We start from the raw sequence: 13,381 nt of genomic DNA, 5'->3' as shown, positions 1-13,381 counted from the left end.
GGGTTTGTTACAAGGATAGGTTCCTGGGTTAGTGGTTTTGTTCAGTGATGTGTGGTTGCTGGTGAGTATTTGCTTTAGGTTGGGGGGTTGTCTGTAAGCGAGGACAGGTCTGTCTCCCAAGATCTGTGAGAGTAAAGGATCATCTTTCAGGATAGGTTGTAGTGTATATATATCTCCTCAATATATGTTCCATTCTATATGCATCCGAAGAAGTGGGCTGTAGTCCACGAAAGCTTATGCTCTAATAAATTTGTTAGTCTCTAAGGTGCCACAAGTACTCCTGTTCTTCTTTTTGCGGATACAGACTAACACGGCTGTTATTCTGAAAGAAGTCTCCAAGTTTCAAAGAGGATTCTACAAGAACCCTCAGTGGGGTGACAGAGGGTAATAAATGGTGGCTTATCATGCAAAAGCAGCAGGATAAGGGAATAAAAGAATATGTGCACTATGTGTTTGACTTCTGTGCTCCTCAGAAACTGTTTTTTCACAATGACAACATCCTGAGGCTAGTACTTGCAAAGGTACCAATCATTTTAAATTATACTAATTCAGCATCTTTGCCTTAGGGCTTGTTTACACTTAAAAGGCTCAGCTGCACCAACCTAGTGCTTCAGTAAAGACGCTACGTACGCCAACAGGAGAGCTTCTCCTGTCGGCGTAGGTACTCCACCTCCCCAATAGGAGTAGCTATGTTCAGGGGAGAAGCCCTACAATTGACACAGTGCTGTCTACAACAGAAGTTAGGTTGGTGTAACTGCGTTGCTATGGGGTTTGGATTTGCCACTTCCCTAAGCAACAGTTATACTGACATAAGTTGCTAGTGTATACCAACTCTCAGACAAAGTACGAAATAGGTGATTCTCATTTTTTTTTCCCCACGCTCTTTTTGGGGGGGGGGGGGGATTAAACTCTCTAATCTTACCTTTCAGGAGAAATCACTTTGAAGGGTTAACTATTAAACAGCTAAAATGTAAATTAGGGTGACGATAGTCAACTGCTATCCACCAAAAGGGATCAAAACCCATGTGTGTAGATGAAGTGAGAAGAAATGGAAATCATGACAAATAACTTCAGGTACCTCGTCAAACAAATTAATTTTCATAGTAACTGTTCAGAGGAAACAACAAATATACTGAAAGCAGATACTAACCATCTTCCCACTTCTTTTGAAGGTGTTTTGGAAAAGCTCTCTCCATCTTATATGTCAAAATGTCCCCATGAACAATGTGCACTTTTCCCGGAGCTGCTTCAGACAGCATCTATTTGTTGGCAAGTAAGCAGAATTAGTCTATTTAGCACCAATAAAATCTGGTAAACTTTTAAACATACTGAGCCATACTCATCCTTGGCTTCAGTGGAATTACACTAGGCATGAATCTGGCCCTATATTTTTATCCTCATATACATGTAGTAGTAAAACAGAATAATTATCTTTTAGGTCTGGGCACATTATAAATAAAAGATGAATAAAATGCACATTTCCATGCAAAAGTTATACACACAAAAACCCAATACAAACAACAGGTCTGATCCTATACACCTACTATTCACTACTTATGAGAGTAAAGGGTTACAAGATTGAGAGTTTAGATCGAATAATAAATAATTAAAGACTTAAGTATTTTGAAGCCTGGAATGAATGCGGATTATTAAAATATATTGGAGAAAATTCTCAAATGTCAATACAACTTATTATTTGTGCTTCAAACATGCAAACTCTCATATAAGGCTTGATTCTGCAAAATGCTGAGCACTCTGGCCTGATCAAGCAAAACACATTATTAGTCCCACTCAAACCAATGGCACTATTCACACACTTAAAGATAAGTACATGCTTAAGTGTTGTGCAGGATCAGGCTAAAGGATTTAACACCTTGCAGGATCAAGTTTATAATGCAAATTTATATAGCCATGAAAGAAGTTGTGGTGTACTGAAACAAACTAGTTAATAAGAGAATGTTTATAGACAAATAAATGTATTTTGAAATTTTCAGTGCTCTGCTCCCTTTCTTTTTATTATTAGGATGGAGTAGATCAAAATGCACTAGGGAATTGTAAGTGTGCACTAACAGAGTCCACATGAACAGCTAGTGAGCAGCACGCTACTGCACTGTAGATTTACATCTCAGCTTGGCGTGCACTAACCATTCATCTAGACAAGCCCTTACGGGGGGTTTTTGGTTTGTTTTCTAAGTAATTAGATTTTCCCTCGTGGGCCATCTACTGCTGCTTGACCTTGCATTGATTCATACTGCTTCATTTAAACCATTAGTGTATTTGAAATTATGTCTTCACTGTAGGATCAAATAGGCAGAGAAATAGTCTTAGAGACAGCAAACCATAATACTAAATCACAAACACTGGTAGTAAGCACACACAGTAAGGCTAGGTCTATACTACCCGCCTGAATTGGCAGGTAGAAATCGACCTCTCGGGGATCGATTTATCGCGTCCCGTTGGGACGCGACAATCGATCCCCGAATCGACGCTCTTACTCCACCAGCGGAGGTGGGAGTAAGCGCCGTCGACAGGAAGCCACGGAGGTCGATTTTGCCGCAGTCCTCACAGCGGGGTAAGTCGGCTGCAATACGTCGAATTCAGCAACGCTATTCACGTAGCTGAATTTGCGTATCTTAAATCGACTCCCCCCTGTAGTGTAGATGTAGCCTAAGAAACATGTGAAAGTTACACTGACGTGTTTTAATCTGTTAGTTGCAATGTTTTCCCCCCGTTTAAATAAAAGTGCCCCTATTGAATATATTTATGGAGCAAATCAATTTTTATATTTAGCAAGTATCTGGGGAAGATTTTTTTTTATTATTATTATTTTTAAAGCAGATTAGGAAAAAACAGATGGACAATGAAAAAGCAATTTTGGTTTGTGTGTGAAAATTCAAACCTATGTTATAAACAGTTAAATGTTTTGAGTTTAATCAGTGAAAAAAGGGAACTGATTTTTGTGGTAGCTTAGATTTATTGCTCATCAACTCATTTCAGCATCATCATTTGCATATTCAATTTTAATCATGCTGCTTCACTCAGGAATTTGGAAAGGATGAAAAAAGTTTTAAAAGTTCACCTCTATACTGCTTAATGGAAAACCAACTTTCTGAGTCAAAGGAAACTGCTGCTTTCCAAGAATGTTCATGGACATACAGAATTCAAGTATAGATTTAAATTCCATGCAGGGGGTACTGAAATGGAGTTTAACTCTTAAAAAAAAAAAAAAAAAAAAAAGTCCCTATCTCTTTTAAATGCAATTAGTTTCAACTTGAGAGAAAAAAAAAAATCTAACTTGAAACAAGTCCAGAATTTTAATACAAACCAATTTAAGAGTAGATGTCATCACTGCAGCAGTAGTTTAGCTATCTGCCTTGATTTGCTAATTTTTTTACTGTGAAGGGTGCCATCCAAGGATGCAAGATAATGTAATAAGCTCAATGGAGTAAGTAAATAGTACCAAACGAAGTAGACAGATGTCTATACAAATGATAGGCTGTGATCATACGTGAAATTGTTTTTTAATGGTAGGTTTCGCTGTCAAGAAGGATCTTTAGTTTTTTTAAATGACTATAGTTTGCATAATTTAAAAATTCATTAGCATATTCGAGACAGAAGATAAAAACCTTAGACTGGTTTTTCTTTTTGTCAGCAGTAAAAGTATTAAAAGAAAATAGGAATAAGTAATAAATTAGAAAAAATAAAATGTGTTTTGTCAGATGTAACTTCATGTCTTAATAGAGAATTATTATCTATTGCCCTTTAACTTTCACTACACTAGTAAATTCCACTGCATTTTATGAAATCTGATGGCATAAAAATGCAACAGAACATTGCTAATTTGAACTAATGACTGGGAGACCCATTGTGAATTAATGCATTTTACGGCAAATCCTGCATCCATCAAGGGTTCTCTGGCAGCCGAACTAATGAGGTTCCACAAGCTTCTAGGCACAAAGTACTGAGGAAAGATAGGGCTAGAGGCTTTGTCACTGAAGTTCCTCTTGCCCTCCACCTTGCATCTGAGGGGGTATAAAGGGCACTGATGGATTCTTCCACCAGTAGGCTGAATTCACCACCATTGAAGAGTTCTGCAGTCATTCCATCGCTCAGCCTGAGGGGAAAATCCTACCTCTGCCCCTTTTATAAATCTGCCTAGCCAAGTCATCAGGTTGTATGCCAGCATGACGCTATGACCCTTTAAGAATGAAATTTAGAGAATTTTACAGGAATCCCCTGACCAAATATATGCACAATAATTCACCAAGGGCTGGCATATAAGGTCTCTACCAAAAGCCAGTAGCCCACTGATCATCATAATCATTGTGAAGTTTATGTACAAATAATAAAGTATGTATCTATACTGGAAATTGTGTTCTTAAAGCCTTGACGTTAAAGGCAGATTACCCGGTGACCTGTCTTGGACAGGTTCTGTTCAGGCAGGGCATAGGAGACGCTTATCTCTACATCTGGTCAATGTGTATTGTGTGCCTCACAATGTAAGTCTAGTTGCATACTAAGCCACCAACTAATCAAAACTGCCAAATTGACTAGAGATCACCAAATCTACAAGAAGGAACACACTGCAGGAGGATATCCAGCTTATGACTAAGATGAAAGGATTCATCCAGTCTATCAAAAGAGGAGAGAAGTTGACAAAATGACCTGATTCATGAAAAAGGGATCACAGCCTGCCTGAAAAACGCTGGAGAACAATATTGCAAGACATGAAAGTAGCTAGTTAAATAAGTCTAGGTTCTAGAATGCAAGTTATGATTTTACTTTATATGCAGTTATTTATTTCCAATACTTCTACTTGCTATCACTTAAATCTCTATACTTTGTTAAATCAACATACTTGTTTTCACTATAAACTTTTCTAAATGCTGTTTATTAAGTGGAGGAGTAATCTGAGGTGTAACTCATAAGCTGGGATGTATTTTTCCCTTTGAGAGCAGTGGATCTGGGAATACAGCGAATGTTCAGTGGAACAACGGCTGGACGCTGAAGAGGGACGTTCAAAGGGCTTGAGGGTTGAAGCATGCCTACCGCTAACCTGCAGCGGGACAGCAGAGCTCAAGTTGGCATGCTTCTATTGCCTGTAGTCCAGGGAGTTGACCCCCAGCAGGCAAAGACCAGGCTTCCTCATGGTAAGGGTAGGTTGTAGTGAGGTGCCTCACAACCCTGGGTACTCCTGGGAAGTGTGTCAGCCACAGACCCCTACTTCAATATTATGAAGCAAACATCTCGGGAAAGCCTGAAAAGAACTTAGTAAAAATGCAGAATGTTTTAAATGTCACTGGGTTTCACACATGATAAAAGATTCTTCTAAATAACAGTCCCCAATTGTTATTTTAATATCTGGCATTTTCTGCTGTTCAAATCCCAGGCCCTTTATGTACAGCTATTCTAGATTGAACAGAGAACTTCCAGTGAAAAAACTAGAGAAAACAGAGGTTATGACCCACATCAAAGAGACTCATTCTGTAATTTATCATCATCATCTTATCTGGAAAATAAAACTCAAAACCAAATTTAATACTAATGGATGCAAGATACTGTTTGTTTATTCACACCCACTCTTACTCAACACCTCCAGTATACAGAATAGCCTGTCAAAGGCATATGAACTTCTGCTGTGAGGGGGTTGCTACCGAAAAACGGTGACTCACTCAGAGTTGTATATATGTCCAAGATACTTTGTTGGAGGATCCTAGAAGTGGTGCTTCTATTTAGAGGAATCTGCTTCAGCAGTAGTTTTTGAAAGCCAAACAAAAATATTCCGGCTAATTCAAGCAATTATCTGATAAGACATGCACAAAGAATTAATTACATCATATCCTTTCTTACTTGGTTCAAATAATGGTGATTTATAAGTCAATTATGAGATTCAACTTTATTAACTGGTGGATAATGTTTACATTCAATAATCCTAATGGACGCAGTTATAACAACTGTATCAGGATGATACTAACTACAACAGTTTTTGCAAGACAGCATGGGTCTGCAACTGTTTCAACTGTATTTTCCACTCCATGCATCTGATGAAGTGGGTTATAGCCCACAAAAGCTTATGCCCAAATAAATTTGTTAGTCTGTAAGGTGCCACAAGGACTCCTTGTTGTTTTTGCTGATACAGACTAACATGGCTACCCCTCTGAAACCTGTTTCATCTGAGTAGGGCTGCAGCATTATTATCCTTTGTTTGAGCTGAAGAAATGATTTTCACAAAAAGAGATTAGAAGTACAAAAATGTCGTCATATCAATCTGGTGAAAAAGATCTGATCAGATAAATGGTGTTTGAGATGGAATATAAACTATTTTAAAATCTCAAAACCTTAAAAGGATTTATATATAAATTAGTATTAAGCAGTATTCTTCCAATTAATGGGTAATACATCCAATCAAACATAATAAAATAGATTAATGTACTCCATTCTGCCAACATAGATTAAACTAAACAACCTATCTCTAGAAAAGAAGCAGAGAACACTGCAATATTTCTCATACAAGTTGTTTTAGAGCTAGGAGTACTTTTTCAATTGTTCAGATTAAAATAAGAAATCCATTTTTTTAAAAAGTAATTTAACTTCTTAAATGTTTAAACATATATTAATTATACAAAAACAATTTATTTCCCATTCGATACCTGCAGTCCTGGAATAAATCGAGTATCTTTTTCAACTAACAGGAGTTGAGCAACATCACCATTGAGAATGGATCTTGTAATTCCTCCTGGCCCAGGGCCCACCTCACAGACATGGGCATCTTTCAGCTTGCCAGCCTGTCTCACTATCTTATCTGTAAGTCACAAAGCACATACAAAGCTTTTATTTTGCAAGGCACTGAGCTCACCAATATCAGTGTAGTTTGTATTTCTACAGTAAATAATGAGTTTATCACAGAAGAGACAAACAATGGCATCTCCTGGTTAAATGAGGGGAGTACTGTAGTTTTATGGAGCCTGCTAGACAACACAGAATTCAGTTTCATTTCTAGATTACCAGAGAAACTCATTTAACCAAAAAGAGCTTACACTGTCAGGTGCTTAGTGTATTTTGTTAATTACAGATTAAAATTAACAAAATTAATTAAAAAAATTAAATTAAAAAAAGATAGAAAAATAAATTCTCTCCTTACAAATAGGACATTCAATTCTCTTTCTGGCAGGTAACCTCTGTGGCATCTCTGTAGAGTCTGCCCATTTAAAGGGAAATTCCAGTACACTGAGGCAGTTCCAAAGAAATATAAAATGAACAAGGCTAAAGAGGAGCAGCCTGGGGATTACGGTATCTAGGAAGCAGAACTATTTGAGACAAGAGATTGGGGAAGCCTGGAACAAGAAGCGGGAAAAATTAGGGCAAAACAGAGCAGAGTTGGTTGTGGACAGCTAAAGGTTAAAGGACTGGGAAGAAGGGAAATCTGTACAAATGGAGGTGGAGAAAACCAGGGTCAGACATTAGGAGAACACAGGGAGTGGTTTAACAACAGAAGAGGCTGAGCGAGACCCAGACATGAATAGCCAATAGGTTGACAGGACACCTGGCAGGTAGCAGACCATGGTTCAAGTCCCTGCTCCACATCAGGCAGTGTGAGGATTTGAACCTGGTTCTCCCATATCCTAGATGTGTATTCAGCCTCTATGCTATTGGATACAAGGGGACCACAGGCACCACAACCACCTTCTCTGTTTTATGCAAGGCCTGACCTACCAGATGCATCTTTTACAGGCAAAGTAGGCAGGGGATGCCTATCTTGTGAATCCCGCTGGGTCTCAGGTGTGAATTAGGCACAAAGCTGCTCGGTGGTATGAGGACTGAGGTGGCTGTGTGCATGGTAGGGTTGCCAACCTTCCCAGACTGGCTGGGAGTCTACTAGAATTGGCCTCAATCTCCCGGTGACTATTAAAAGCAATCCGGGAGATTTTAATAGGCCAAAAGTCCGACTGGCAGCGCAGTGGGCCTAAGACAGGCTCCCTACCTGCCCTGGCTCCGTGCGGCTCCTGAAAGTTGTCGGCATGTCTGGCTCCGAAGCGCAGGCACAGCCAGGGGGTCTCTGCACACTGCCCCCAAACGCCGAATCCACTGCTCCCATTGGCCAGGAACTGCAGCCAATGAGAGCGGTGGGTGCAGTGCCTGCATGCAGGGGCAGCACAAGGAGCCACCTGGCCGCCCCTGAGCCCATGCCGGCCGCTTATGGGAGCTGCCACAGGTAAGCGCCGTCGTTCCGGAGCTCGCACCCCTCAGCTCCTCCCACACCCCAACCCAGCCCTGAGCTTCTTCCTCACCCAAACTCCTTCCCGGAGCCCACATCCCCTCATGCACCCTAATCCCCTACCCTGAGCCCCCTCTTACACCCCAAACCTCATCTATGGCCCCACCCCAGAGCCCCCACCCCCTCCAGCACCCCAACCCCCTGCCCCAGCCCAGATCCCCTCCCACACTCTGAACCCCTCATTTCTGGCCCCAGCCGGAGCCCTCACTCCATCCTGCACCTCAAACCCCTGCCCCAGCCTGGTGAAAGCAAGTGGGGGTGGGGGGGAGAGTGAGTGACGGAGAGAGGGGGCCTTGGAGAGGGAGCTGGGCAGGGGTGTGGTCTCAGGGAAGGGGCAGGGCAAGGGTGTTCGGATTTGTGTGAATAGAAAGTTGGCAACCTAGTGCATGCCCACCAGCAGAAATTTAGATGCCCAGGGGACGTTACCAGTGGAGTCTTAGGTACCTAGGCAATTTAAGCACCTATAAAGTTAGGTGACAGCTGAGCTAGGGTTTTGAGGATTTAAATTTTGGACTTAGGTGCCCAACTGCCATTTTCAGTGCTTAAGTCCCCTCTTGCAAATCTCACCTTTAAGGCTTGTCCACATATGCAGTTCTTAATTGACTCCACATGTTCTTGTTTCTCATAACTATTTTTATTGCGCCCTACCTTAATCTGAGTTAACTTTCAAGTGGAGAAAAGCCCTTGGGGGTTTCACAGCCACACTGTGCAACTATTGCACAGTAGAACCATCTCTAGGTCAGCAGAGAAGGAGCAAATCAGCAGCATAGGTGATATGAACTGTGGCTGAAATGAAGCTGGAGAAATAAATCTGACCAGCAGAACAGAATAAGCTCAGAAAAACCAGGACACTCCCAGTAAACTAGTGCATATGGCCTTTCTAGTCAAAGTACATGCTAGGATAATAAACAAACAAATGCAGTACTTCATACCCTGCACAAATATGATCTTCAGAGTATCTCATTTTTGAGGCAAACATAGAAGCTATCTAATTGCCTCCTACCATTCCCTAATATTCTCTGGTAACCTCTGAGGGGGAATTGGTATTTTTTAAATAGGCACTGGACACAGCTCCATAATTAAGATGGAGTTGAATTTTGCATTTAAATAAGAAAAATCCATTTTCTGTTCTGTATAAATACAGTGTAAACCCTTCCACCACCCCCCAATACAGCATTTAATCTGCATACAAAATTAAATTTCTGAGCATTTACAGGTAAATGTATTGAGTTAAAATATTTTTTTTAAATGTACCATTGTTGTTGTTGTTAGGAAGACAAGAGTCCCCATGCAAATAAATGTAGATAGAACTTAAATTTTGGAGAAAATGAATAGGCAGTTTATGATTAAAAATTTTAAAAGATGCAAGATAAAAAAATGCCCTACCTGTCAATCTCAAATCCAGGAGAAAATTCTGGGATAGCTGCTTCTGTGCTCGGAGATTAAACAGTTTAATAATCTCTCTAACAGTTGGCAGAGGTGGTAGACGGAAAGCAGCCATCTTTCCTGAAGCAGCTATTGGCCAAAACTGTTAACTCTTGCTCCTAAAAAAACAGGGAAAGAAGCAACTAGGATTAATCAAGTGTACAGTAGGGCAGAATTAAATATGTAAGAAACAGACTGGAATGAAGTAAAACTCAAAATATTTACTTATTCTGATTTTATCAAATGAACCTATTGCTTTAGAAGCATATATTAAAAATACACTAGACTTATAACCTAAGGTCTTAATCTTGCAAACACAGATGAATGTGCTTAATTTTAAGCACATGAGCAGTTTCATTTACTTTAATCTACTCACACCTTTAAAATTAGGTATTGTGTGCAGGAGGCAGTACTAGAATCATATATATATTGGGCTGGCCAGACAACAGATGTAAAATGAACCCCCCATACCTCCAAAAATAGTTATTCAACAGTCCTGTATTTTGATGATTAATGCCTTTTTTAAACTAAAAAGTAGTGGTTTTACATTGAAGGGGAAAGTTTGGTGATAAAAGAGACAAAGGAGGAAGAAAGCCTAAGTGCCATTTTCCACAATGTTGCCACACCTTTTGATCCTTCTAACTCGGATCCTCTGGATGATGGAGAAAAGGGCCTAGGTGCCACAGACATTACCAAAACGTTCCCCCTTTTCAGACCCATTCCCCTAGCTCAAGGGTTACTTCATCCTGATCTGAGAAGCTTTGGAGACAAGAGGTCCCACTATGCAATGGTCCATTTGGATGCAAATAGCTTTCTATTTAGAGTAAGGCAGATCCTATAGCTCAGCGATTCTCAAACTGTGGGTCAGAACCCCAAAGTGGGTTGTGAGTTCATTTTAATGGGATCCCCAAGGCTGGCATTAGACTCATTAGGGTCCTGGACAGAAAGCTGAAGCCAGAGGGCTTCGTCCCCACAGGCCTTGGGCTCAGGCACTATGCTTAGAGGCTCTGGGTTTCTGCCCTGGTACCCAGCGAGTCTAATGCCAGCCTTGCAAAACCCAATCCCCACCACGGGGGGGGGGGCTGAAGTCCAAGCCCGAGCAACTTAGCTTTGTGGGGCCACCTGTGGCATGGGGTCGTGCAGTAATTTTGTTGTCAGAAAGCTATCGCACTGCAACAAAGTTTGAGAACCACTTCAAGCTTAATGAGAGCTGTAGCCACCATAGGTCACTGCTCCCGACGTATAGAGGACGGCCCTGATCTGCACCAAAGTGTGCAGCTTTTAATAATACAGTAGTTGGCACTTCCAGGAGCTCAACCACTGACAAACCCCATTTTCCAAGTAGCCCGGCGCTGCCAACTACTTGCTCTCTGGCCCGGGAATTTCCAAAAGGGGCGAGTGAAACCAGCCGCAAGGCCCCACGGGTCTCACCCCGCTTCGCTCTGCGGAGGGCTCTGCTCGCCCCCCCCGCCCTCAAGAGTCACACACCGGGCCGCGGCCTGGCGGCCCTGCCCCGCGTGTCCCGCTGAACAGGGGCCGGGCGGGGCAATTCCCGGGCTGCGCCCCCGGGGGCGGGGCTGCCGGACCCCGCCTTCCCCCGCGCGTTTTGTTTCACGACAATTCTCCCGCCCCCCACAGGGGCGGTGCTTAGCGGCGGGAGGGGCGCAACCAGGGCGCCGTGAGCCAGGGAAGGTCTGATCGCCCCCTGGCCCCGCCTCTTCCACGTCACATCGTAGAGCCGCACATGCGCAAAGCCCAAAGCGGGAGGGGGACATGTGCGGAAGCTGCCCACGCGTAACTTACCGGTACAGGCCGTTGTTGTGTGGCGGCTCGGAGCAACACGCGCGCGAGAGTCAGACGACTGCTGGCTAGTTTTTTTCAAGTGTAACTTTATTAGCGCGTTAACCAATAACAACAGCCACGCGGCGCAGTGACCCGGATATGGAGGAAAGCTAACCGGAAACAGAATTTCGGCACCCAATCAGGCAATCGATGGGGGGGGTCTCCCCACAGCGCATGCGCTTCGCCGCCCACCTCAACGTTACACTCCGCCTTCCCGGGTCTGGATAGGGTCTCGCATGCGTCATCTCCCTACAGAGAGGAAGGGTGGTCTTAGAGCGCATGCGCACTATTGGCGCCCAACATTCTCTTCCCCCCCACATGTTGCGTATACGCTTCCTACTCGCAGGCCGATTCAGGAGCATGGGCCTCACAGTGCGCAGGCGTAGTAGTACGCTGAGTGTCCTGCTAGCGCCGCCGGGTAGTTCTGGCTCTGCGCGCGGCGGCTCCGCTGGGCGTTGGGTTCTGCTGCTGGCTACGGGTTCAGCCCGTGCACTGCTTTCCTTGCGCCGCCACATGATTAACGTGAAATCCGCTGTCCCGAGCCCTGCTGCCAAACCTGCCTCCTCCTGCTTCTGCTTGCACGTGAGGCCCCCTGCTGCCCTGAAGTTGGAGCCACACGCAAGGGGCTGGTTCCTGCACAGAGCCTCACTAGGGTTGCCAGCTTACTAAGGGCTGGTAACTGGACCTCTGAGGTTCCGCCCCCTGGTCTGCCTCTTCCCTCAAGGGTCTGCCATTTGCGCTGCCTCTTCCCTCGAGGCCCCCCCCCTCTCCGCCTTCCCCTCTCAGGGCATTCCCCTGCTCTATCTGCCCCCCACCACCACCATCCAAAACCCAGACATCTGGGCTTGTCAAATGGCACTGTGACTCACAAGCTGAAACCCAAACTGCCTAGGTAAAAAACGGATGGGTGGCAATCCTGAGCCTCACTAGGCAGCAGGGTCCAGCCATGTAGAGCCAATAAGATAACTGTGCATAAAACTGTAAGAAGTTAGGGGTGCAAAACACAAGGGGCCAGACCAACAATAGGACAAAGGCATTGCTATGCCTAGTGTTTAGGTGTTCTGTCACTCAGTGGAGTCCTCAGCCCCACGTTTGGTGCTCGGGCTCCCTATACAATCTACACCAAGAATTGAGCACCTACAAATGGAATCACTAGAAAGCCTGCAAATTGAGGGGAACAGTTTCAAAAGGAGAGATTGAAAGTGACCTAGTTCAGAAAATATCATAGCTCAGTGGTTTGGGCAATCACCTGGAATATGAGAGATCCTGCTACACATCAAGCAGAGTGGGGATTTGAAATCAGGTCTCCCACATTCCAGGTGAGTAACCTACCTCCTGGCTACTGGTATTCACACATTCCCATGCATTCACCCTAAAATTCCTAGTCTGGTCCCCTGATAGACTTGTGGGCTTTGGTGTGCTCTCGAAACACCTACTGGACTGGGCCACCTGTGCAAGATGGGAATGTCTAATTTGAGCATCGTGCTGGGGCTTAGGCATGAGATACGGTATCAAGCAGCATGGTGGCATCATGTGTTGTGCATGCTTACTTGCAGGAACTTAGGCACCCAGGGAATTCGGGCACTTAGAGGTAGGCAGCAGCTGAGTGGGGGTTTTGAAGATCTCAGTGATGCCTAAATGTTGGACATCTAAAGTGGCAACTAGGTATCTAAATCCCTTTGTGGGTCTAGCTCAAAGTTTTTAACAACATTGATTTGTTAACATTACAGCCCTGAAGCATGTTTCAGTCTTGAAAGCAGTATTTTCCAGAAAATTATGAGCATATAAAACAAGGCTATAAGAAAAATCGTTCTACAGCCTTCGCTAGAGCTTTCCTTA

At 43.4% G+C, this 13,381-nt stretch overlaps 1 protein-coding gene across 9 annotated transcripts in view; it reads right to left on the bottom strand.

The window, feature by feature from the left end:
• The window catches only part of TFB1M (transcription factor B1, mitochondrial), a 48,769-nt gene extending 36,567 nt beyond the window's left edge, over window positions 1–12,202 (bottom strand). Inside the window, exons 1-5 of one of the 9 annotated variants that reach the window (XM_034765352.1) lie at window positions 11,132–11,252; window positions 10,327–10,459; window positions 9,662–9,819; window positions 6,651–6,802; window positions 1,151–1,259 (exon numbers count right to left, since the gene is read on the bottom strand). In XM_034765352.1, the coding sequence (XP_034621243.1) occupies window positions 1,151–1,259; window positions 6,651–6,802; window positions 9,662–9,776 (376 nt within the window). In that variant the 5' untranslated portion in view covers window positions 9,777–9,819; window positions 10,327–10,459; window positions 11,132–11,252. The other 8 variants (XM_034765353.1, XM_034765350.1, XM_034765354.1 and 5 more) reach the window with 8 other exon arrangements.
• Between the last annotated feature and the right edge of the window lie 1,179 nt (window positions 12,203–13,381).

The sequence above is a fragment of the Trachemys scripta genome, chromosome 3 (assembly GCF_013100865.1).
Source record: "Trachemys scripta elegans isolate TJP31775 chromosome 3, CAS_Tse_1.0, whole genome shotgun sequence".
In the NCBI taxonomy this organism is placed as follows: domain Eukaryota; kingdom Metazoa; phylum Chordata; order Testudines; family Emydidae; genus Trachemys; species Trachemys scripta.
Note: the sequence above shows the minus strand (reverse complement) of the source record. Positions and strands in the feature narration are given on the sequence as shown.